This window comes from Armigeres subalbatus, chromosome 1 (assembly GCF_024139115.2).
Source record: "Armigeres subalbatus isolate Guangzhou_Male chromosome 1, GZ_Asu_2, whole genome shotgun sequence".
NCBI classification, from domain to species: domain Eukaryota; kingdom Metazoa; phylum Arthropoda; class Insecta; order Diptera; family Culicidae; genus Armigeres; species Armigeres subalbatus.
Genome location: NC_085139.1, coordinates 222,486,905 through 222,511,776, shown reverse-complemented (window position 1 = coordinate 222,511,776; position 24,872 = coordinate 222,486,905). Strand labels below are relative to the sequence as shown.

The 24,872-nt window shown below is 42.9% G+C and overlaps 1 protein-coding gene across 1 annotated transcript; it reads left to right on the top strand.

The window, feature by feature from the left end:
- The first annotated feature begins 1,136 nt into the window (after window positions 1-1,136).
- On the top strand, window positions 1,137-24,714 carry LOC134205809 (thioredoxin domain-containing protein 5 homolog). Its single transcript, XM_062681412.1, has 2 exons — window positions 1,137-1,361; window positions 23,465-24,714. Exons 1-2 carry the CDS (start codon window positions 1,192-1,194, stop codon window positions 24,492-24,494), a joined length of 1,200 nt encoding a protein of 399 aa, XP_062537396.1. The 5' UTR covers window positions 1,137-1,191; the 3' UTR covers window positions 24,495-24,714.
- Window positions 24,715-24,872: the final 158 nt, after the last annotated feature.

Genomic DNA, 24,872 nt, shown 5'->3' with positions numbered 1-24,872 from the left:
TATTGATACCGTAGAGCATATGGTAATTCAATTGCTTACACCGTTGAGCCTATGGTACACTTTTATCGGGAAGCGCGATAATATAGCTAATAAACTATAGAGGAAGATGTAATGATCTGGTCGTCACTGGTGAAACATCTTTTGCTGGCGAGGATAGGGCACTAAATGTCAAAGAGGGAAAAATCAGAACGTTTTGACAGATGTGTACCCAACATGTTTGGGAACGACAACAAAGCGAACCGCAGCGACAATCGTCCTCTATAGTTTATTAAATACCTCTATTGGCGCGATGCACCGCATATTACCCCCCTGAGTGCAGTCTTGACAGGAGGTGAAACGCCTGTCATCCGCGGTACAATATACCTCACCGACATCGTTTTGGTACTTCTGTTTTGGTACCAGTTTCTGGGTGGTACACCGATTTAAGCTGCTCATTTTGGGTGTTTGGTCTGCACGCAGTTAGTGCTAATTATCGGCAATTAATCTCCTGCAGAAAACTTTCAATTGGTTGAAATATATTAGCCTTTTGTGTTTGTATGGTTCATTATGTCGAAAATAGCTCGTCGATACCTGAAGTTTTATTATCATGCATCAAACGAAATTAAAACAAAAACATTGTACGCCATATTGAATGAATGGTGGGTAGGCGTATTAGCCTTCTCTTCAGTCCCCTGAGTCTTGATGGCAGTGTCACATGAAAAGGCCTTCTGCTTATCAGAGCTGCAGCGTTTATTGATGTGATGTAACAGCCCTGTTGAACTCCGACATTTTTTTTTCTAATCTTATCATTTGACGTTTCTTCTTTTGTCTTTTGTCCGGTTTTTCGATGGTTCCGCACTCGCGTCGCTCACAAGATCACAAGCAGAGTGTCATTTTTACACAATCCTCTTTGGTGGCCGGACTGCGCGCCGCGCCATTCTTTTTCTTGGTATCAGAATTTTTCGAACGAAAGCATTTAGAATATAGTGAAAAAGTTTATGTTAGCTGTGTAGATTACAAAAAGAAAGTAGCGGACTCAATTATAAAGGTTAGTAAACAATGACTGGTCGCCTTTGGTAAGCCATTCTACACGTCACACGACCGGAGAAGATCCGGCAAAAAAAAAAGCTAGGGGACGAGAAGAACCGTATTCTCAAGGGGCGTTTTTATCTTCATCTCTTCATAGCTCAGCTGCGTTAACATAAAACAGAAATGCTGACCTTCAAGCCGGTACTCACCGCGCTGGTAGCGGCGGGATGTTTGTTAGCCGGGTCAATGGTTCGGGCCCATGACGAGGACACGGCAAGTGTCGCCCTGACCAAGGACACCTTCCAGGGAGAGATTGACGGAAGTAACTACTTCGTTATGTTTTTCGCACCATGGTAAGTGACTTGTGGTATCTTAAGAAGGCCAGCGGCCATAAATGAAGACAAGCAATGGTTTTTTTTGGGTGCAAAACGCAGAGTGGACAATAATTATTTTTAGATACGTAGTGGTCGGGTGTGTCGAGTGCGAAAGAAGATTCTGAAAAATAGATAAATCCACCTAGTGGCAATTTATAAACACATACATTTTTATAAATTGTGGTCTTGATATAATCATTGTCTTGATTACAATATAAAAGTCATCATTCATTAAATTAACGTTACAGTTTGAACCCTGTGGCATGGTTCCAACAAACAAGGCTTGAAATCACAAAAGTAATACATATAAGGATAATGATAAAGCTTCTATAGGAAAGCAGCATCCCATGCTATTGACCACTGGTTTAGCCCCTGAGATGATTAGAAATGATGATCGATTGGATCTCGCACTGACGCATGAAACATTCTTAGGTGATAGAAAGATAGAACATGTCCAAGCGGTGAAAGATACGCAGGTGTCATAACAACACCTCACAAATCGCGGACAAAGATAATATTTTTCAGAAAGTGAAGCAAATTCATACGAACTATAATAATAGAAACGTTGCTTGGTCTTATCTACCTGCAATGGTCAATTTAGGAGACTATCAGTGTTAATTGGGCGTTGGCGCTCCCTAATTGTCGGTTATACATACTACATAGGCTATGGTTCCAGCTCCAGGAAACGATTCACTGATCGCGATGGCCCCACTATCAGCTACTAGCTTGCATTCGAAATTGTTCCAGGAAATGCCGTTATTGTCAAAGCGACGACTTTTCCACAGACAAACAGACATAACACTCGAGAATATGTACAGTGATTCACTGGCCAATTTATCGCATTGCTGCATCGATTTTGTTCGATTTAGACTTTTGCTTCTCGCTTCGATGAATTTAATCGCTAAATGTTCCAAGTCTTATGTCTGTTTGTCCGTGACTTTTATTTTGTTCTCTCATATAAAATTCCTATCTAACAAAGAATAGTGCTAAGGGAACAACAGAATGAGAGTTGTTATCTGTCGTAGAGATAAGATTCCTTAAAAAAAATGTGTTGAATTCGAAAAACGCGAATCATGAAATAAGCTTATCAGATGACTGGATTGAAACCGTTAGAACTGTACTGGACGATTTTCAACAACCTGCCGGATACGCAAAGTGTTCCGGGTGATATATTTTTGAAAAATGCTGTGCTAGTAGTGTAGAGTGAGCATTTTGTAAATGCTGCTGGGAGCACTGCAAGCGCCACTTAGACGATCCCCACCAGTGCGTGAATGAAGCCAAAATAGCAATCGTTATCATGACGCGAACTCGCACCGTTTTTAAACGGGATGGGGAAATTAAAACGAAACCTTTGGTGAGCAGTGAGTTAGCAAATTTAACGACTCGCTCCAACCGTTGTCAAACCAATATACGGAAAAATCATTTTCAGAATTTTATTTTGAATCCTCTGAAGTGCCTTCTTTCTGGTATTGCAGCAACTAGTCCATATAGAACATGGCTGGTCTAAAAATTTGTTCTTAAATAAGACAAAGTTTTGATTTCCTGTTTATAAGTGTCTAAACACTTAATATATTTGTTACATTTGGCTTGAATGCTTTCAATGTGATTTAAAAAAGTTAATTTTTGATCTAGCAGAAGTTCTAAATATTTAACTTTGCTGGACCATTAATTGAAACCCCATTCATAGTGACAATATAACTGCCCTTCTTAGCCGTGCGGTAAGATGCGCGGCTACAAAGCAAGACCATGCTGAGGGTGGTTGGGATCGATTTCCGGTGCCGGTTTAGACATTTTTCGGATTGGAAATTGTCTCGACTTCCCTGGGCATAAAGTATCATCGTGTTAGCCTCATGATATACGAATGCAGAAATGGTAACTTGGCTTAGAAACCTCGCAGTTAATAACTGTGGAAGTGCTTAATGAACACTAAGCTGCGAGGCGGCAATGTCCCAGTGGGGGATGTAATGTCAACGAAGAAGAAGAAGAAGATATAACTGCTAGAAGCTTTCAAATAAGAAGCTCTCGGCTTATGTGGGAAAATTATAAGCTGAGTTTTGGAAGCATTCGGAAAATTTTCCATTTTTGCAAGTACCACAGGAAAACTAAAATTCATCAATTTTACAGTCAAACCTTCATGCCATGCGTGTCCATTAGGGTGGCTCAAAAAACACTTTTTCAATTTTTTTGATGGGCCGCCCTCTTATCCGTATTATTATCGTATATATTATCTGTATTTTATTTTACAAGAAGTATCATAGTTCTTTATCGTAACTTGTGTAGTCCAGCTGCAATTTACTGTTTTTGGATGTTTCTGCATACATTTTTCCATATAAACTTCCAACGAGTTTAGCACCGCCCAAACGCTGACCGATTTGGCTGAAATTTTGTCCAGAGCATCAGGGCATCAAATAGAACCTAATAAGAGGGCGGCCCATCAAAAAAATTGAACAAAGTTTTTCCCATACTAATTTGAGCCACCCTACTGTCCATAGAAGTCCTAAGAGCCCATGCGAACGCTTCATCATTCAAATAAGTACAACGCACATGTTCTAGGTTCTCCCGATTGTCCGGGAGTTGAGTTCAATTGGTCTACCAGGTCAACTGGTCAACTACGACTGGTATCGAACCGAGAACAACCCAGCGTGTCCACATAAGTCATTAGAGGTCATGCAAACGCTTCACCAGTCAAATAAGTCGGTTTGAGATCAGGCGTAGTTGACCTGGACCAATTGAACTCAACTCCCGGACAATTTGGAGAACCTAGAACATCTATGAAATTCTCTCAAATTTGTTACTGCTGGAGTCATTAGTTAACATGGCGAGTTCGATTCGCGGTCCATTTTAGAATGTTCCCGGTGGAAAACATTACCTACACCCTGGCCATAATGTTTCAAATGTGAATGCCACACAAGACACGAAGTTGAAAAATTGACAGTTGGACTGTTGAGCCATTGAAGAGATTGCTACTATTTACACCAGATTCTTATACTACTGGGGATGCATTCCGTGTATAAAAAAAGTTTTCACCTCAAAATTCGAAAATCCGTGTAGAAAAAGTGTCATGATTTTTCGCCAAATCCTAGAATGGAGCAACTGTGCAACGCGTCGAATTCGAGCGCCGCGGCTCAACAATGGACGGCTACAAGACGGTAAACTTGCGGGCGCCGGTTGGAAATGGCACTCTCAACAGAAGAACAGCTAGGCGCAGTTTCTATTGAAGATGGCAGGAGAGATATTGTATCGGCCATTGGTAACACCGCAACCACTAAACTAAGCACGATGTGATGGAGATCAAAGCAACTCGGTGAATCTAACACTAGTCATAGTAGCTATTAAATAATGATTAGTTTAATAAAATCAGTTTGTTATACGCTTTAAATCAAGCCAGTTCTCTCTCTCTATCCCCACTGAGGCCAATGACATACTGACGCGTTGAGCGATGCGGAGCGTAAAGCAGAATATCTGCACGAAAAATTCTTTTGTCTTGGATGCGTTCGGGCACGCACACGCAGAAGTATGTCATCGACCTAAGAGATTATGGGCCGTCGTCAGAGAAATCGTTCTCATAGGAACGGAAAAACAATTTGCAAAGACGATAAGCCTCCTATTGGAGGATAATCAACTGAGCCTGCCAAACGGCGAAAGATACCTGGGAGATGCTGAAGGAACATGAGCATGAGCATGATTGACCGCCCACGGTTGCTACTCCGTTATTGCCAGGTCAGCTGTTGTAATTACACAGAGAACCAACAGATGAAGTTTGGGACTAACATCATCTTCAATGTGTAAGAACTGCTGACCCAAAAATAAGTAATACCAGCGCCGACCGCGTCCGAATGTAGGTCAATTGAGGAATAGGTAGGAAATTGTTGACGTGATATTCGCTTTGATAGCAGCCGACGAGAAATCTCTGGGATGTTGGATACCTATATGGGTTAGGTATTGCAGCAGGGTCCGTTTTGGTAAACGGTATGCCGTGTATAGCGTGTAGTTTGATTTAAAACAAAAACAAACGAACGCTAATTATTTTAATTATCGACCGCACTACACAACTGGATGCGAACTAAATTTTCACTTTCTGATTAACTTACTCACCCGCACAATGCAGAACAAAATTTCGGTGACCAGCCGATCGTTTTGCTTTCAGCACAAAGCAAAAAGAAATTTTGACGACCGGCCGATCGCTTTGCTTACTGGAGAATCAACGCTGTCCGAAATACGAGAAGACATGCACTGAACTGATTAACTTTATTATCTACCAGATCGCGCGATCGTTCTGCTGATGTCCGAAACAAGAGAAAATATGCACTGAACTCATTTTCACCTCCCTCCCTCTTGTGCAACACAAACTTCTGACCTTCAACTTCCACCCACTTCTACAAGTTCCAAACATCCTTTAATTCGAATCTTCCGGTACTATACTATTCATTTCAAATTTCGCTTTCATAAATAATGTTCGTCTTATGACAGCTATTTTTTTCACGTTGCACAAACTTCTTCACGTTCCTTCACGACGGGACAGTACACTAAGGGCTACAAAACGGGACTCACTTGGGAGAAGCTGAAGGAACAGTACTAGAAGGCCACACTAACGTCAAAGGTATCCATTCTCTTGAGGAGCGATATACCGATGGCGAGGACATTGAACCACCGACGAAATTGAACAGCATATCTATACGAAATGGATGATCTGCTTGAGAAGCTGACATTGACTGGAGAAGACCTAAGTGGAATATGCAGGTGGCTATGGTGCTTCGAAGTCTCCCGGAATCATTCTCACCCTTGATTACGGCATTAGAAAGCCGATCTAAGGTGGTCGATGAAGTAGCGAAACGTTGCTCGGGCGGTGCACTGGAATCTGTTCTGAAGTCGCATGCCAAGCAAATGAAGTTATTGTGGGGCCGGTGCACAAGAAGAAAAATTGTTTGGCCCTGGCCGAGAAGCGACCAGTGACTAGCAAACGAAAGCCATCAGAACGCCAAAGTGAAAAGCGAAGTCAGCCAAAAGTGCGAGCAGTATTCGTTCGTAACAAAGACAACTACGACAAATTTCGTGGAGCTAGATGAGAGCAGCAAACAGGAAGTGATTTTGGCCGATGGTACTGTGGTAATAGCGAAAGAAATTGGAGCGTGTAAAATTACTAGGCTGTCTTCGGAAGGCACATCATCGATAGTAACCCTTAAAGAAGTGTTGCTGGTACCAACATTCGAGTCGAACCTAGTATCAGTGAAGAAGTTGGTGTTAAAAGGAGCGACGGTTTTTTTTATATCAACGGGTGCCGTATATTGAAGAGCGAGAAGGTATTACGGAGAAAAAGAAAAATTTGAATAGCTTCGCGGAAATAACGCGCAGAGGGAAATCCCCGCATAGAACAAATCACACATAGTGTGCGTTGAATAGAGTTTAATCTTAACAACAAATCAGCTGCCGTGAAGTCCAATGATTTGAAGACAGACATGAACAGATTGAATAATAATCAGTACCTGGCCGAGGAGTCAACTAACCCGAAACGCATTGGACTTTTTTTGAGGTGCCGATTACGCTGGAGTTGATGTACGATGTACGCGGGGGATACCCCACTTCGTATCGGTTGGCTTTATAGGCGGCAGACCTCATTTACAAACCCATTCCCATCCTAAACAATCCCAACAACTTGCAGTGACCAGAGAACGGTTTGTCAACTTCTTGGGCATAGTTCCTGCTGCCCCGAAAACTCGTAAACTTTAAATATAACTGATTTTTTTCTGATCGGCAAAGGCATCGTTTTTTGTGCACTAAAATATTTTTTGGAATTGTTCATTTTCTTCTCTCTTGGTAGCCATCAATCGAGTATGACAGCTCAGGGATGGGCCAGTAGCTAGACTATATGCCCAGTTGTTTTGATGACCGTGTCACTCATTTACAGATCCAGTTTCATTTCGCGAACAAATTTTGCGACTTCTTCAAATAGCTTTTGATTACCAGTTTTGAACAGTTCTTCTAAATTAGCATAATGGCAATCGAATGTATAATTGTATCGTTGCACACCAAATCGGGGACAGTGTAATATAACGTGCTCGACAGTTTCATTTTCATCACATATATCGCAGTATGGGCTATCTTTTAGTTTCCGTTTTGCTATCCAAAACTTCGAATAATCGTGTCCTGACAAAAGTCGATTCAGAAGACGTATATCTTTTCCTTTTAGCTGTGATTTTGCAAACCACGGTTTTGTGCTCCATTCCGCTTGTATTGCATTGTATTTTCTTCCTTTTTCGATGGACTGTTCTTCGTACGATGCTTTGGTTCTTGTTTCGAGGTCCTTGATAAACTTCAGAAGAATGTCTTTTATGAATATTTTGTTTTCCATAGTCGGTGCTGTATTTTTTGCTCCCGCTCTCGCCAACATGTCCGCAACATCATTGCCCGTGATATGAATATGGCTTGGGACCCACTGAATTGTAACCCCCCCAGTGGTTTGCTATCTGCAGTCAGTGTTGTAAAATGTCATTTGCAATTAGTTTGTATGATTTTTCCAGAACTTTTTTCAGAAGGTAGCTATCAATTCATGTTGTATGACGAACTTATAGCGCTTAAATGGACCTACAACAAGACATTGCTGTAAATATGTGTAATCTGGGGCGTGGGAGGCAAAATGTCATTCAAATGACATTATGTCAAATGACACGTGACATTTTGGAGAGTTTTCACTCTCCAGCCTCAGATAGACTAACGCAAAATGAACTCTCCCAAAAAATTATGACGTTTGAGCGGGTCGCATAATGAACGCAAAATGAACTTTTGTTCGAAAAGACGACCCGCTCAAATGTCAAAATCCATCAGGTGAGTGAATTTCATGAACTCCTGCACAGGTCTATGTTATACTTAGAGCAATGTACCCTTGGACAAAAATATAGCCCTACTCAAGCGTTATGAGTACATTCAAAATTATGGAATAAATTTGGCTTCTAAAGAAAGTTATGAACAAATTAGTCAAATGACATGCAGATGATATTTTACAAGCCTGTCTGCAGTATTTCTGCAACCATAGTTTCTCCTTCTCGTTGGTCAATTACGTTTCTAAGTATTTGACAGGACGATCTTGAGTCTGTGTACAGAACGTGGTACGTAAGCTGTTCTTCCTCAACTATTTTTAACGCCACCCAAATAGCTGTGAGTTCTGCTGACGTTATACTGGTGTCAAGTATATTCCAATTCCGCAATTATCTTCATCCTTCGATGCATCGGCCCATATTCTGCCTCTTCCTTTATATTTACCGTGTATCATTCCGAGGGTCAACTGCTTCAATCTAGATAGACTAACTTCTTGCTTTTTTTTTGATTCTTCATTTAAATACTCATTAATGTCAACTCCTTCAACGCCTGTAATCTGTTCAGTTTTCATCAGTATATCAAATGTAGACTTGTTCTTCCAGTATAGCTGCTCCATATATGAAAATTTTTCCTGATTGTGGTCATTTAATGTTGTTATCTGTTTTAATTGCTATTTCGCGACAGATTACCATTTCTTGTCGGAATAGTATTGGGGGTTGTCCAGTAATGGCAGCTAGGGAATTTAATGGTGTTGATTTTGTGTTTCCAGTGACAGCTCAACTTTGATTGTTTACCACTTCTAGGATTCTTCGGGTTGTTTTGCTAGCGTTGTTATGTACAAAACACCCATATTCCATAACACTACGAATAAGAAACTGGTAAACCTTGAGTATCGTGTCTGGATGTGCACCTGTTTTGGCACCATTAAGGACTTTCAACATACACAGTCTATCTTGAATTTTTTCTCGTGTTATGCGTATATGCGCACCGAAGGTCATTGATCTATCTATCCATACCCCTAGATACCTTTGTTTTATTACTAATTCCATGGTGGTACCTTTGATCTTAACATCAAGAACTCTTTTGCCTACACTCATGGTCATCACGCTGGATTGTTCGACATTTATTGCTAAATTTAGGTTGTCACAGTGTTCAACAAATTTAGCCATGTATTCCTGCGCTCTTATATTCAAGGTTTCCCAGTCGCTAGCCGTCACCACTGTCTCAAAATCATCAGCATATTATACTAAAGTGACTCCGTCTATGTGAATTCTGTGCAGTATAGCGGTGTATATGTTGAACAACATCGGCGAAAGTACATCTCCTTGCGGTAATCCATTCGAAACTCTTCTCGTCGTATGTCCGTTGTGTAGGTGTAGAACTATTTTCCGATTCCTAAGAAATGATGATATCCATGTTATTACTTTTGCAGGTGCTCTTATGTTTGCAAGTGCATCGACTAAAATGTCAGTGCGAACAGCATTAAAAGCGTTCGTTAAATCGACACATATCAACGCAGTTAGTCTGTTTTCTCTTTTATTCTCTTTTATTTCATTTATAACAAAGGTAATCGCCGTCGTTGTTGAAGTTCCTTCTCTGAAACCGAAAGATGTCTCGGGGAGAATCTTGTTGATGCGGAGATGATCTTTTATGATATCCAATACAGCAGAATTCTCGCTTAACTTTTCAAAAGGACCTAAGTAACATTTTTTTCATGAATTAATTTGAATACAGCAATCCATAGCTTTCATGTTGTTCTGTTGATTGCGCTATTCAAATTAATTCATGAAAAAAATGTTACTTAGGTCCTTTTGAAAAGTTAAGCGAGAATTCATTATTTTAGTCATGGTGGGAACTAAAGAGATTGGCCTTTTTCCTTCAGGTGTCGATTGATCTTTGCCTGGCTTAGGTATAGCCAACACTTTAATTGTCTTGAGCTCATCAGTTAAGGTGCCGCGATACCACATTTGATTAAGATCTCGCTTCGCTTTTTTCTCGCCATGCCTGGTCCACGGTATCAGTCCACCAAAACTTCGGTGTTTTGGTATCTTTTCGTCTGTTGCAGTTCTGTATGCTCTTCACTGCAGATGTCAGATTGTTTACGTTGCATATTTCTGACGGTTCCAACGATGCTATTGTGGCCCTGATTCGCTTGTTGTCGTAGCAGTACTTTGTCCGATCGCCTTTCCCATTGCAGATGGCCATTTCAATCGCTATATGATGACTGCCAATGCCATATGTTAATGTTCGCCACCGAATATTCGAGAGAATTCTCGTAGAACACATGCTCAAGTCTATAGCTGAAGATCTACATCCGACTCTTAATGGGACAAACGTCATAGAACCGTCATTCAGAAAAATACAGTTCGAACCGTTTATCAGGTCCGCTAAACGTAAAAAAAATAATGTTGTTTATAATTAATATTTCTAATACTTTTTTGCCAAAGCAAGCGCTTAATGACATGTATAAGAAAAAACCCAGATTAATCCACCTAGCGGCGATGATGCCTTTCTCGTGCATCAAAAATACACATAAGGTCAAAAAAGCACTTTAGGGGAATACATAGCATTTTTCTATCATTTTGCATGTTCATGCAATAATTACTATGCATTCCCACCATTCTAGAAAATTTTTTTTTTTTTTTCGATTTTGAAATTTTTTTTTCCAAGGGGGGACCCTTGGGAAAAAACAATGATTTTTCAATAATTCTGAAATGCAATGTCTAATCAGGCCAATTTTCAATAGCAAACAATGGGACCGCATTCCCCGTCGAATGCAACTTGTTGCGAGTAAATCGGGTAATGCTAAGTTCCAAAAAGTGTGTCTACAAAATTTGTACACATACACACATACACACACACACATACATACATACACACAAACAGACATCACCTCAATTCGTCGAGCTGAGTCGATTGGTATATAACACTATGGGTCTCCGAGCCTTCTATCAAAAGTTTGGTTTTGGAGTGAAATTATAGCCTTTACGTATACTTAGTATACGAGAAAGGCAAAACTTATACATCGCATTAGTCACATACATTCGGAAACTTATACTTTTCATTAACTTATGAATGTTATTAGCTTTTTGATATGGGATCACTCATTAGGTGGCATAATGAAGAGTATAAGTATTTTCGAATGGTTTTTTGCCAAACATATAAGGTTATTTTTTTACGTGTAGTATTTCTCCCTTTCTGTCTTCCCAGTCTCCGTGATGCGCGTTAAAATCTCCTCCGACGATGGCGTTGTTATACTGCCGGAACGTATCGAACAGAATTTGAAGATCCCCCTTGAAGTCTGCTATACTGATTGATGGGCTCACGTACACAGAGAAAATTACCAAGTTCATCGACTTAACGTAAAAGGATTGCAGTTCCTCCATATCCATCATCCCTAGAACATGGAATTAAATGAGTTCCTGCGATGTGATATTTGTTTGTGCTTTCTAGTGCTGGATTAGTCCATGTCCCAGATAAAAAGGCGACATCGAAGCTCTCACCCATCAGTACTCTATGGATCTCTGCCTTGTTTTTATCTAAACTCTGCACGTTACACTGTAGCAATTTTATTGATTTGTTTAACTTCCCGAATTTTGATTAATAGAAATGGTAAATGCTAATCTGTTCTATTTATCTCTTATTCTAGTTTATAGCTATTGTATTGAAGAAGTGCTTACCTGGCTATTTCGTGTCTGTCTGATGGATTACGGATTTCGCGAAATTGAAATGCCTTCTCGTGCAAGTCACATTTCTTTCGTTTCTTCGTCGATATCTAGCTGGGCGATGAAATCCGTGTAGAACGTCATCAACTGATTCTGTTGCTCGTTTTGTACCCGAGCTATGACCTGCTTCGATACCGTTTCCCATCGTTCCTTTTCATCAACTCGGTGGCTGTTGTTCAGTGCTGCTCCGCTCGCGCTCTCTGATCCGTCGGATCCGACGATGTTATTCCGCTTTTCGGTGGTGATTTCCGCGTTAGTTGTAGTTTTCCTCTTCTTGTTCTGCTTGTCGGGCTTTCCCAAGTAGACTGCGGCTTGTATTTTCTTCCTCTCATTGTTTGCCAACAACACTGTTCTCGTAGCGGATCCTTCCAACAGAAATTTCCTTTGGCGCCATATCCGCAAAACTGTCTGACAGACCTGGAAATTCTTCAGCGTCGTAGAGCGCCTCATACAAGTTTTGATTTTCAATTGGAACTTGCTCTTTCGCTTCGGCGTATGTCAGGTTTCTTTTTGCCATGAGCTATCCTGCCGTTTGATTTCTGGACAATTAGGGTCTGTTGTGGTATGCTCCGTGCTTTTTTTTTTGTATTTGTCCGTCAGGACCTGGCTAGGACCAGGGTTGGTCCAACTCGCCTCTGTGGTCATTCATGTGTGGCTGGGGTTGCAGGGTGATGTGCGGATGTTCCGGTGCCTTTTTGGTTTCCGTGCGGATGTCTGTCGTTTTTATTTATGGATATTGTGTTCTTCTTAGGGGCCCTCCTTAGCCGTGCGGTAAGACGCACGGCTACAAAGCAAAACCATGCTGAGGGTGGCTGGGTTCGATTCCCGGTGCCGGTCTAGGTAATTTTCGGATTGGAAATTGTCTCGACTTCCCTGGGCATAAAAGTATCATCGTGTTAGCCTCATGATATACGAATGCAAAAATGGTAACTTGGCTTAGAAACCTCGAAGTTAATAACTGTGGAAGTGCTTAATGAACACTAAGCTGCGAGGCGGCTCTGTCCCAGTGTGGGGACGTAATGCCAATAAGAAGAAGAAGAAGAAGAAGAAGTGTTCTTCTTATAGCTGGATTTTTGCTTCTTGGATGTAATCGACTATTTGCTTCATACTTTCTTCGCATTCTTCCTTGAATATGTTTTGCAATGGTTTTATATACTCCAGGACATTATAGTTTACACGGATGTTGTTGAATCTTGGACAGTCGTAAAGGACATGTTGTAAATCTTCACGTTCTCCGCAGTAATCGCAGTCGTCGTTCACTTCAAGTTTCCATAAAGCACGTCTTTCTTTTGAGAGAGTGTGTCCAGATCTGATTCGGTTTAGAACTTTGAGCTGGCTCGGATTTAATGACATTCCTTTGGACCATATTTTCTTGTGTGGGTATTTCACAAACGTGAAGTGCCACATACCCTTTTCTGTAGAAATTGTGCCGTATGATCTGGTCCAGCGGTTCTCAACCTGGGGTACATGTACCCCTAGGGGTACCTTTGCTGGCCCTTGGGGGTACCTCGGACAAAAATGCGTAATGGCGGACATATTACAATTTCAATCAAAATTCATTGATAAAGTTTTGATAATTGTGTATTTTCTATTTCAAAAATTTATATTGTACATAATATGTAATGCGATCAATAAATTCCAATTGAATCCTGCCTCCCACAACTAGCACGATGTATGAAGGGCTGAGGAACAAAAGATCAAACAAAAAAACGTCGAATGAACAAAATGATTTTTTTTACACTAAAACTCGGTTGCTTTGTTGCAAGAGGATTAGAAACATCCTTTTACGCCTCTCGGAAGCCTTCTTCCAAGCAGCTCGAAGGCTTCCTTTCAAGAGGCTCGGAAGCCTCCTTATAAGTGTTTAGGCTGCCTTCTTTCAAGAGGCTTGAAAGCCTTCTTTCAAGAAGTTCGGAAGCCTCCTTTCAAGAGGTTCGGAAGCCTCCTTTCAAGAGGTTCGGAAGCCTCCTTCCAAGAGGTTCGGAAGCCTCCTTCCAAGAGGCTCGGAAGCCTCCTATCAAGAGGCTCGGAAGCCTCCTTTCAAGAGGCTCGGAAGCCTCCTTTCAAGAGGCTCGGAAGCCTCCTTTCAAGAGGCTCGGAAGCCTCCTCTCAAGAGGCTCGGAAGCCTCCTTTCAAGAGGCTCAAGCCTCCTCTCAAGAGGCTCAGGAAGCCTCCTCTCAAGAGGCCTGGAAGCTCCTCCTCAAGAGGCCTGGAAGCCTCTTCTCAAGAGGCTCGGAAGCCTCCTTTCAAGAGGCAGCCTCCTCTCAAGAGGCTCGGAAGCCTCCTCTCAAGAGGCTCGGAAGCCTCCTCTCAAGAGGCTCAGGCTGGAAGCCTCCTCTCAAGAGGCCTGGAAGCCTCCTCTCAAGAGGCCTGGAAGCCTCCTCTCAAGAGGCCTGGAAGCCTCCTCTCAAGAGGCCTGGAAGCCTCCTCTCAAGAGGCCTGAAGCCTCCTCTCAAGAGGCTCGGAAGCCTCCTCTCAAGAGGCTCGGAAGCCTCCTCTCAAGAGGCTCGGAAGCCTCCTCTCAAGAGGCTCGGAAGCCTCCTCCCAAGAGGCTCGGAAGCCTCCTCTCAAGAGGCTCGGAAGCCTCCTCCCAAGAGGCTCGGAAGCCTCCTCTCAAGAGGCTCGGAAGCCTCCTCTCAAGAGGCTCGGAAGCCTCCTCTCAAGAGGCTCGGAAACTCGGAAACCTCTTTTCAAGAGGCTCGGAAGGTTCTTTGAAGAGGCTCGGAAGCCTCATTTCAAGAGCCTTTCTAGAGGCTCGAAAGCCTCTTTTCAAGAGGCTCAAAAGCCTCTTTTCAAGAGGCCCCGAAGCCTCTTTCCAAGAGACTTGGAAGGATCCTTTCAAGAGGCTCGGAAGCCTCCTTCCAAGAGGCTCGGAAGCCTTCTTAAGTGGCTCGGAAGCCTCCTTTCAAGAAGCTCAAAAGCCTTCTTTTCTAGTGGCTCAAAAGCCTCCTTTTCTAGAGACTCAAAACCTCCTTTCAAGATGCTTGGAAGCCTTTTTCCAAGCGGATCGGAATGCTCCTTTCGAGAGGCTCGGAAGCCTCTTTTCAAGAGGTTCGGAAACCTCCTTTCGAGTGGTTAGGTTGCCTTCTTTCAAGAGGCTCGTAAGCCTGCTTTCAAGAGGCTCGGAAGTCTACTTTCAAGTGGTTCAGAAGCCTTCTTTCAAAAGGCTCGGCAGCCTCTTTTCCAGAGGCTCGGAAGCCTCGCTTCAAGAAGCTCAGAATTCTTCTTTTAATAGGCTTGGAAGCATACTATCAAGAGGCTCAGAAGCGTTCTTTCAAGATGCAACGGAAGCTTCCTTTAAAGTGGCTCGAAAACCGCCTCCAAGAGCTCGGAAGCATCTAATAAAGAAGCGCGGAAGCCTACTCTAAAGGGACTCAAAAGCTTAAAGGAGCTTCCCTTCAAAAGGGCTCGGAATTATGGTTTCAAGAGGATTGGAAGCCTACTTTCGAGAGGGGGTACCTCAAATCATGTAAAAGTTCGAAGGGGTACCTCTCAAGAAAAAGGTTGAGAACCGCTGATCTAGTCCAATCGTCCCATATTTCTTTGGAGCTTGTGATCTTCGCGTCTGCTAGGGTGATTGAATTGAAGAGGGTTTGCTGTTCTTGGGCCTTCGCTACTGCTGCTCTATCTGCGATTTCGTTTCCTTTTATACCCATGTGACTTGGAATCCATTGTATCTTGATCTTGTTTCTAAAGCTGGCTTCTTGAATGTCTTGAATGTCCTTGTATATCTCCCAGGCGATATAATTTTCTCCAAATGTTTTGTCGCCAAGAAGCATTTCACAGGCGCTTCTTGAGTCTGTCATGATGACTGCTTTTGTGATCTTATGCTCTTTGAGGATTTCTGTGGCTTTTAGGATTGCCAGAAGTTCTGCATTGGTTATTGAGAAGTTGTTGTTTATATTTTCGACTATTGTTTGGTTATTTCCGATGTTGTAGATTGCAATAGCAGTGCCGGTGGTCATTTTGGATGCATCAGTGAAAAATTGTTGATAGTCCTTGTACTTTGAGTCGACCGTCTCAAAAAAGAGCTTCCGCCATATTTCGGGACTAAGTTTGGATTTGGTTGTTTGTGATTTTCCCAGTGTTGTGGAGACAATATACGAAAAGTCGAGCATACCGAAGTACTTCATTCTCCTTCGCTGGTGATATTCCCTGTCGGATGGATGAAGTTGGTACACGTAAAATCCCGATTAATCGATTAGTTACTAATCGATTACTCTTGAGTCTTGTCGATTATTGAATCGATTAATCATTGTATAGTAATCGATTCAAAATTAATCGACTATCACAACGATGAATCGATTAATCGAAATAATCAATTAATTTTCGACATCCTTATGATGTCGTAAAATTCTGATTAATCGATTAGTAACTAATCGATTACTCACGATTTATCTCGATTATTGAATCGATTAATCGTTGGGTAATAATCGATTCAAAATTAATCGATTATCACAACGATGAATCGATTAATCGAAGTAATCGATTAATTTGCGACATCTCTATTCTCGGTTTCCCAAGGATTCGATCCTTTGTTACATTGGCATTTGTCCAGAGTCACATAGCATGACGTGCCACGGAGTGCTTTTAAGGTATCCCATGATGCAGCGGATATAGGCATTTTGGACGACTTGCAGTTTGGCTATGTTCGTTTTTGCCGCAATACCATATACTGGAGCTCCGTATTCCAAGCGACTTCGGATGACCGCATTTCCTACTTTGATCAGCGTTTCTGGATTTGCACGACTTGTTCTTTTCGAGAGCAGCTTCAATAGGTTGAGTTTTTTTCCTGCCTTGTTCCTCACATCCTCAATGTGCTTCCGAAACGTTAGGCTTCTGTCAATCGTTAGTCCTAGATACTGGTGGCAATTTACAATATCGATGTTCTCACCTTGGAGTTTAATTCGGAGGTGGTTGATGTTACTTGATACGAAAGGTATAACAGCTGATTTTTGTGTGTTTATTTTCAGGTTCAAGTTGGACAATTTTTCGGTCAGTCCAGGCAGAAATTCGTTCAAGTTGTCGCATGCCTCCTCTATGGTATTTCCAAAAGCTATCGCTGAGAAATCGTTCGCGAATTGTACTAGAACGCACTTTTCGTTAGTTAATCGGTGTATCGCTGCCGTGTACAGGTTGAAAAGGACCGCGAAAGAGGGCATCCTTGCGGTAGCCCTTCGCTAATTTCCGATTTTATTTCACCACCGTCCGTCTCCAATGAAACTATCATTTTCCTGAGATATTCATGGAGCCAGTATATCAATTTTTCTGGTATTCCAAGTGTCATCAGTTGTTTGAGGAGAATCTCCAAATCGACCGAGTCGAAAGCCATTTTGACATCTAGAAAGGCCACTACGCTGTTTTTGCTGTGATCCTTGGGTTCTTTGACCGCGTTCACTATATAGTTGATGGCTATTGTGGCTGATACGTTTTTTCGAAATCCGAACGATAGGTCAGGGATGATGTTTTTTGAAGTTGCTATTTCCATTATTCTTCCTTTCACAACTGAGTTTATGAGCTTAATTTCCACGTTCATGAGTGCTATCGGCCTTCTTGAATTGGGCAAACTTGGGTCCACTCCTTTCTTGGGAATGGGTTTTATGGTGGAAATGCGCCATCGGTCGGGAATGCGTTCATTCACGAAGACTCTGTTGAGCATCTCAAAAATTTTGCCTTGCATTTCTGGGTTTAGGTTCTTGAGTATTTCGTAGGATATACTGTTTTCGCCTGGAGATGATTTGTTGTTTTTGGTATTAAGAGCTGTCTCCAACTCTGCGTGTTGCAATGCCATCTCGTACGCCTCGAATCCCGTCTCCGTTCCTCCGGATGGGAGCTGGACAGCTTTTAGTTTTCCACCAAAGTAGTAGTCCATGAACTCCTTACCTTTCTCCAAATCGATGTCTTTCTTCCCGTTCTTCGTTCCACTGATCGCTGTGTCGACTCCTTTTATGATGTTCCAGAGCTGCCGTGTTGGGGTGGCTTCATCGATCTTTTCCGTTAGCTCCTTGTTGTATCTTCGTTTCTGCCTTCTTACTACTTTCTTGAATTTTGCTCTCTCCTTCTGCAATGTGATGTAGTTGACTTCGGATTTGTTTTTGTTGTAGTTTTTTAGGACTTTCCGTTTCGATTGATACAGTGCGTTGATTTCTGCGTTCCACCATGGCTTAAGAAAGTTTGTTTTCTTGTTTTTGAAGGAGTATGAGGAGGAATCGACTGTTTCTTGGAATATCTGCACCATTTCCTCCGGGGAATAGATGAATTGTGGTCGAATGTTATTTAATGTATCTATCACTTGTAGCTTGTTAACTTTTTTAAACTTTTTTGCCGACATCGGAGAGTTGTCGTCGAATTCGATCCAGATACCGAAATGCGTACTCCCGAACTCTTCCTCCCTCACTGACCAAGATGCTTTCCTCGCTGCTCCTGGAGTCGCTAAAGTTATATCCACCGCAGTGTCGTTCCCGCCAGGGGGGACAACCCTTGTCCCTGAACCGTCGTTTAGGAGAACTGTAACTGAATCTTCGATTAGTGTGTTTATAAACCTTTCTCTAGCACAGATGATCGGATTGGGACTCCAGTTGATGTGATGGGCATTCAGCTGAGAGAATTGTTTCCCCTTCTAGATTGTCGATAAACGAAAACAGCTCTTCTAGTGCGTTTCGTGTGTGGGTGTTCAAGTTTCCATTTGGTGGCCAGTATGCAGAAATAACGTTGCATTTGTTAAAACCGGGGAAATTTTTGATCTGTACTCCGACAATTTCGATTGGATTTATATCCGGGATTCTCAGTTGTGAGAAATCTAGCTCCTTCCGTAATCAAACTCCGACACCTCCGTACCCCTCATCTCTCCGACTGGAAATCAGTTCGAAATTCTTCATGGAGAAAGGTTCTTTGTGCTTCAACCAAATTTCTTGGAGTGTTGCGAGCTGTATGTCGTTTTCCATCATGCTTATGTTGAGAAAAATGTTTCGATCCGATTGATTGCACTGTGAAACATAAACAATAACAATTTGCCATTCATTCTAATGCTGATAAACAAGATGTCATTCTGACATCTCACTACTGACAAACGAAATGTCGACTGTCAATCCAATGTCGACTATGGAAGGAAGAACTTGTATCCAATCAGACATTGTATGCAATAATGTACGAAGAGCTTCTTGTGGCAAACAAGAAGCTTTACGAGTTGCATGGAACTTAGAAGTTAGAATTAGTTGTATACAATATAGACACTGTAGATTACATAGACAAGCTTATACAGAATATGAAACTAGAATGATTGTATCGATAAATAACCATGTTTGATATAAACCACCTGACGTATTGAAAGCTCAATAAATTATCTTCAAACCTGAGAATAATCCGAGTATTGTTTGGAAGAAAGATTCTCAACAGCTTACGTATAATTTTTCTCTCGTTTCCATCTGCCTTATACTTTGTATATTGTGCTGTAGGATTCTGATTTTTTTAGTCGCCATTTCTAGTTGTTTCTTCTATTCTGTTGTTTCCCGATTGGAAATGCTCGGTCTCGGTTTTTACGATTTTGTCCAGTTCGTTGTAGACTTCGATCTGCAGATGGTCTGTGTCGGTGGACGGTGGTTGTTCCTTGTGTCCCTAGACAGCGCTGTATGTTGTCACGGAGCTGGGTGACCTGACGCAGCCATGACTTTTCATAGAAAACCCTCAATAAAGTCATGTCCATTTAGAATCCGGAATTATTTATTGTATTGCAGCGGCACGGAAAGTGACCGCTGCAAGAATTCTTTTACAGCGGTTTGTCTACCTAGGCACCCACTTGCTGTGGTATAAATTTCACGATGTTTCGTGCAGCGTGTCAAAAAATATTCCAGATGGAAGCCGCAAGGAGAGAAAAAAGTCTGCACACCCACGTTGATAATCCTGCTCTTCGACGATGGAACATACGTCGAAATGGATTTCAGACAGCTTCCTAGCCAAAAATTCTACATGGCGACGGCACGAGGAGTAGCTCCTGCGAAGTTTAAGTTTGATTTTTGAACAAACTTGCAAAAAAAACGGATGATTTTGGCAAGGGATATGCAGCTGTGGGGCAAAGACCTAAGTGTTTGTGACGAATAAGACGATGGACTCGAAGCTGTACAAGGAGGAATGTCTCAAAAACCGCGGTCGACCTTCCATAAAGCCCATAAAGGTCCCGTGAAGTTTTGGCCAGATTTGGCGAGTTGCCACTACAGCCGGGAAGTCATCCAGTGGTACCGCTATAATAACGAAGATTTCATCTATAAAAACATGAATCCACGCAACTGCCCACAGCTCCGGCCCATCGAGACATTTTGGGCAATAATGAAGCGGAAGCTTAAGAAAAGTGGAAAAAGTGGAAAAACAGCTCGGGACGCGACTCAGATGACCAAAATGTGGAACAAATGTGTCAAGGAAGTTGACTCCGGAGGTGTGCAACTTTTGATGAGAGGAATGAAGAAGAAGGTACGAATTTTCACTAGAATTAAGAAGAAATTATTTGTATCAATAGTTTTTCCGTAAAGTACAGTGAATTACCCTTATTTTGATGTATAAACCTTACTTGTACGTCAATCCGTTACCGAGATACAGATAATTCTATAATTCCGGATTCTAAATGGACATAGCTTTAGGTCTTTCCTCAGTTGCTCAATTAGAACCTCCAGTTCAGTCGTTTTATGGGGATTTCCTGCATATTCCGAATTCGTACCTTCCCGCACGATTCTGGCAAAACTAGCCGGCCTAACCGGAATGCTTCTAGGTTCCCTCAACTGTCTCCTGTTGCCGTTTTTCTCGCTGTGGTGTGCTTTTGATTTCCGCCAGTCACCGCGCGAGTTTTGTAACGGTTCGTCGCCATCATCTTCCTCCAACGCTTCGTATCTGTTACTTGTGGGAATTGATGTTTCCAAGTCGACAGCTCTCCCTTTAATTGCTTAACTCTCTTTTCTCGTCTCACCCTTTCCTGGCATTCTTTGCTGGCAGCTCCATGGTCTTTCTTGCAATTGACGCATTTCGGTTGGTTGGGACACGTATTTGATGCTTCATCGTGTAGATCCCCGCAGTTTCCGCACCGCTTTTGGTTTCGGCACTTTGCTGTCTGGTGCCCGTACTTCCAGCATTTCTGGCACTGCTTGACTGGGAAGACATTTGCAAAGGTGGCAGAACTGTACACCCGCCTGAAACGTGAAGCAACAAAAGTTGGACTGGTGGTGAATGCGTCAAAGACAAAGTACATGCTTGTGGGCGGAACCGAGCGCGACAGGGCCCGCCTGGGAAGCAGTGTTACGATAGACGGGGATACCTTCGAGGTGGTCGAGGAATTCGTCTACCTCGGATCCTTGCTAACGGCTGACAACAACGTTAGTCGTGAAATACGAAGGCGCATCATCTGTGGAAGTCGGGCCTACTACGGGCTCCAGAAGAAACTGCGGTCGAAAAAGATTCGCCACCGCACCAAATGTGTCATGTACAAGACGTTAATAAGACCGGTTGTCCTCTACGGACATGAAACATGGACAATGCTCGAGGAGGACTTGCAAGCACTCGGAGTATTCGAGAGACGGGTGCTTAGGACCATCTTTGGCGGTGTGCAAGAAGACGGTGTGTGGCGGCGAAGAATGAACCATGAGCTCGCCCAATTCTACGGCGAACCCAGTATCCAGAAGGTAGCTAAAGCCGGAAGGGTACGATGGGCAGGACATGTTGCAAGAATGCCGGACAGCAACCCTGCAAAGATGGTGTTCGCTTCCGATCCGGCAGGTACGAGACGACGTGGAGCGCAGCGAGCGAGATGGGCAGACCAGGTGCAGAACGACTTGGCGAGCGTGGGGCGTATCCGAGGATGGAGAGATGCGGCCTCGAACCGTGCATTGTGGCGTCAAATTGTTGATTCAGTGTTATCTGTTTAGATGTTAACTAAATAAATGAAATGAATGACTGGGAAGACATAAAGGCTCGCTTTGAAGAAGGCACCATAGATCTTGAACGCTCTTGGGACCTCCCTTCCCTCTACTACTATTTTGAGGTTCCTGGTTCTCACCAGATTTCCCTCCTCGTCCTTGCGCTTCATTCGTTCCACCTTCCTGACCTTGACTCCCGTAGCCGCCTCCGTGTTATGCAGAAGTTCTTCCTCACCGAAAACCAGTGGCACTCCCGCGACGAAGCAAACCGTCTCTTTCAAGGAGCTTGGGACAAAAACTTTCATGTTGAATTTCTCCAACTCCACCTTTTGGAGCTGGTAATCCTCCTTCTTCTCCAGGTCTATTCGGAACCGAAATTTTCCGATCTTCGTGATCTCCTTCACTTTTCTGAAATTTGCGTCGTGCAAAATCCGACTTAAAACTGCTGCATGGTTTGGGATATCCTTTTCGAAATCCATCGGCTCCACAAAAGCGACTTCGGAGAGCACCGCGATTGGAGTTGCACTTGTTGTTTGCTGGGTTGAACTCCTGGCTGTGTAGGATCTTCGGATAATGTTTGAGGTCGCTGCTGATGTAGTTCCACTTTTCTGTGACGGTTGAAGACCTTGTGACCTCGTAGCCGTCTGCGATCGCGTACTCCTTGCGTTGTGCATTTTTGCTTTTTTTAACTGATCACATAAAATTAATTGAATAGCACTTTATATTCGTTTTACTTAAACTATATTTTCTTTTATTCTTCACTTAAATCTATATTTTCTTCCCTTATATTCTATATCGTGTTCACTTATATATAGTTTTTGGGTGGATATCGTCCTTAAATTATCACTGCATAGACGCCATTTTGTAATGGCCCTTGCTTCACTCTTATAAAATTATTATTCGCAGCAAATTATCGGTTAACTTCAGAACTAATTTCAATTTAACGACTGCTACAGAAACTTATTTATAAAACAATCCAAAATGTGCAATAACACGCAATTTCTTGGTAAATAAACTGCGGCAAAGACTGCAAACGTTGCTTCTCGCGAAACCGGCGTGTCCTTTTTCTTAGGAGTTAGAATTGACAACTCGTGCTCCGTGCTTCTGCAATTGGCACATTTCTTACTGTTGCCGCAGTTGGCATACTCAAGTTTGTCCTCGTGTCTCTCCGCGCACCGTTGGCACCGTTTTGCACTTCTGCAATTTGTAGTGCGGTGATTCGTACGTAAACAGTTCAAGCAGACCACTACCTTCTGTATGAAGGGTTGTACGCGACTCATACAGCAGAATAGTCTTACTTTGTCTGGTAGGCTACTTGTTCGAAATGTAACACTGACACGATTGGTTGGTATCTTAATTCCGTCGTTGAATCTTGTAAGCCGCCGAACGGCGACGATTGGCACTTCGCATTGCAAGTACTCTGCGATTCTAACAATAAAATTACAAAGCTCGTAAATCCTATGTGGTTTCGAATCGGGTAGAACGAGCCGTCTGCTTCGGATGCTCTCCTTGTAAGCAATTCTGCAGTCACGTTTTTATTAAAATCTACGTTCTTTATTAGGTTTCATCGTTAAAAAAATTATCCTTAGAATGTTGCGATTATTCATTCATCACAGTTCGATTAGTAAATTTATTCAATCTTCCTTTCCAGGTGCGGTCACTGCAAAAAACTCGCCCCAACTTGGGCCAAGCTGGCCGAATCCAAGAACGACGACAGCGTCCTGAAGGTCAAGGTCGGCCGCGTCGACTGCACCACCGACGGTGAGCTGTGCAGCGAACAGGACGTTGCCGGCTATCCAACGTTGAAGTTTTTCAAGCTGGGAGTGTCCGCGGACCAGTCGGTCAAGTATCGCGGTGGCCGCGATCTGGACTCTTTCAACGCGTTCATCCGTGAACAGCTCGGCATCGAGGAGGACGAGTCCGAGGAAACGGTCGCCGAACCACCGAAACCGGTATCGCCACTGGTCGAGCTAACCGATGATACCTTCGCGAAGCACATTTCCAGCGGTAAGCACTTTGTAAAGTTCTTCGCTCCGTGGTGCGGACACTGCACTAAACTGGCACCCACCTGGGAGGAACTGGCCAAGAGTCTTGAATACGACACCTCCATTAGCGTTTCCAAGATCGATTGCACTCAATACCGGCCGATCTGTACCGATTTCGAAGTTAAGGGATACCCAACCCTGCTGTGGATCGAAGATGGCAAGAAGATCGAAAAGTACTCCGGTTCCCGGTCCCACGACGACCTGAAGGCCTACGTCTCCAAGATGGCCGGTGGACTCACACTGGACGAGGCAGCAGCCGAAACAGTCGAAGGAGCGGAAAAAGATAACACTTCGGTCGTGGTGCAGCTCTCCCAACCGGACTTCCAGCACGCCATCGAGAAGGGTGTTACGTTCGTAAAGTTCTACGCCCCATGGTGTGGCCACTGTATGCGTTTGGCCCCGACCTGGGAACAGCTAGCGGAGAAATTTGTCGGCTCCGATAAGGTCAAGATCGCCAAGGTGGACTGTACCCTGGAGGTCAACAAGGAGCTGTGCGGAGAACAGGACGTCAACGGGTTCCCAACGGTGTACATCTACCGCAACGGTGAGAAACTGAGCGAGTACAACGGAAACCGTTCGCTGGAGGATTTGCACGACTTCGTGACTCGGCATCTAACCGAGCACGACGAGCTGTAAATCAACTGACTATTGTACATTCTGCAATGTATTTTGGAGGTTTTTGCATGAAGAACAAATCGTGTAATTCAATCATATCTCGCACTAGGGAGAGACTATCGACGGTGTTTAGCCTATTATTTGTAGACAAATCAGAGGTATTGTGGTGAAGAATACGTGACATTGTGACCGACGTTAATAAAGACTTGAAAAAAAGACAAGCCAACCCTTAAGGACAAAACACAGGTTTTTAGATTTATTACTTTTGAGAAAGCCAATAAGGGGAATGATTTCATGCCACATCTTTTTCGTAAAATCAATAGTCGCCCCATATCAATATATGCCAGAAACTTGCACCAAATTACCCGTGCATGTAAGGCCTAATTTAAAAAAAATAAA

What these genes read in the sequence shown, in the direction of transcription:
- LOC134205809 (XM_062681412.1), top strand. Translation starts at nt 1,192, where the DNA reads ATGCTGACCTTCAAGCCGGTACTCACCGCGCTGGTAGCGGCGGGATGT. An exon ending in GTTATGTTTTTCGCACCATG is followed by an intron (nt 1,362 to 23,464) that starts GTAAGTGACTTG and finishes CTTCCTTTCCAG; the next exon opens with GTGCGGTCACTGCAAAAAAC.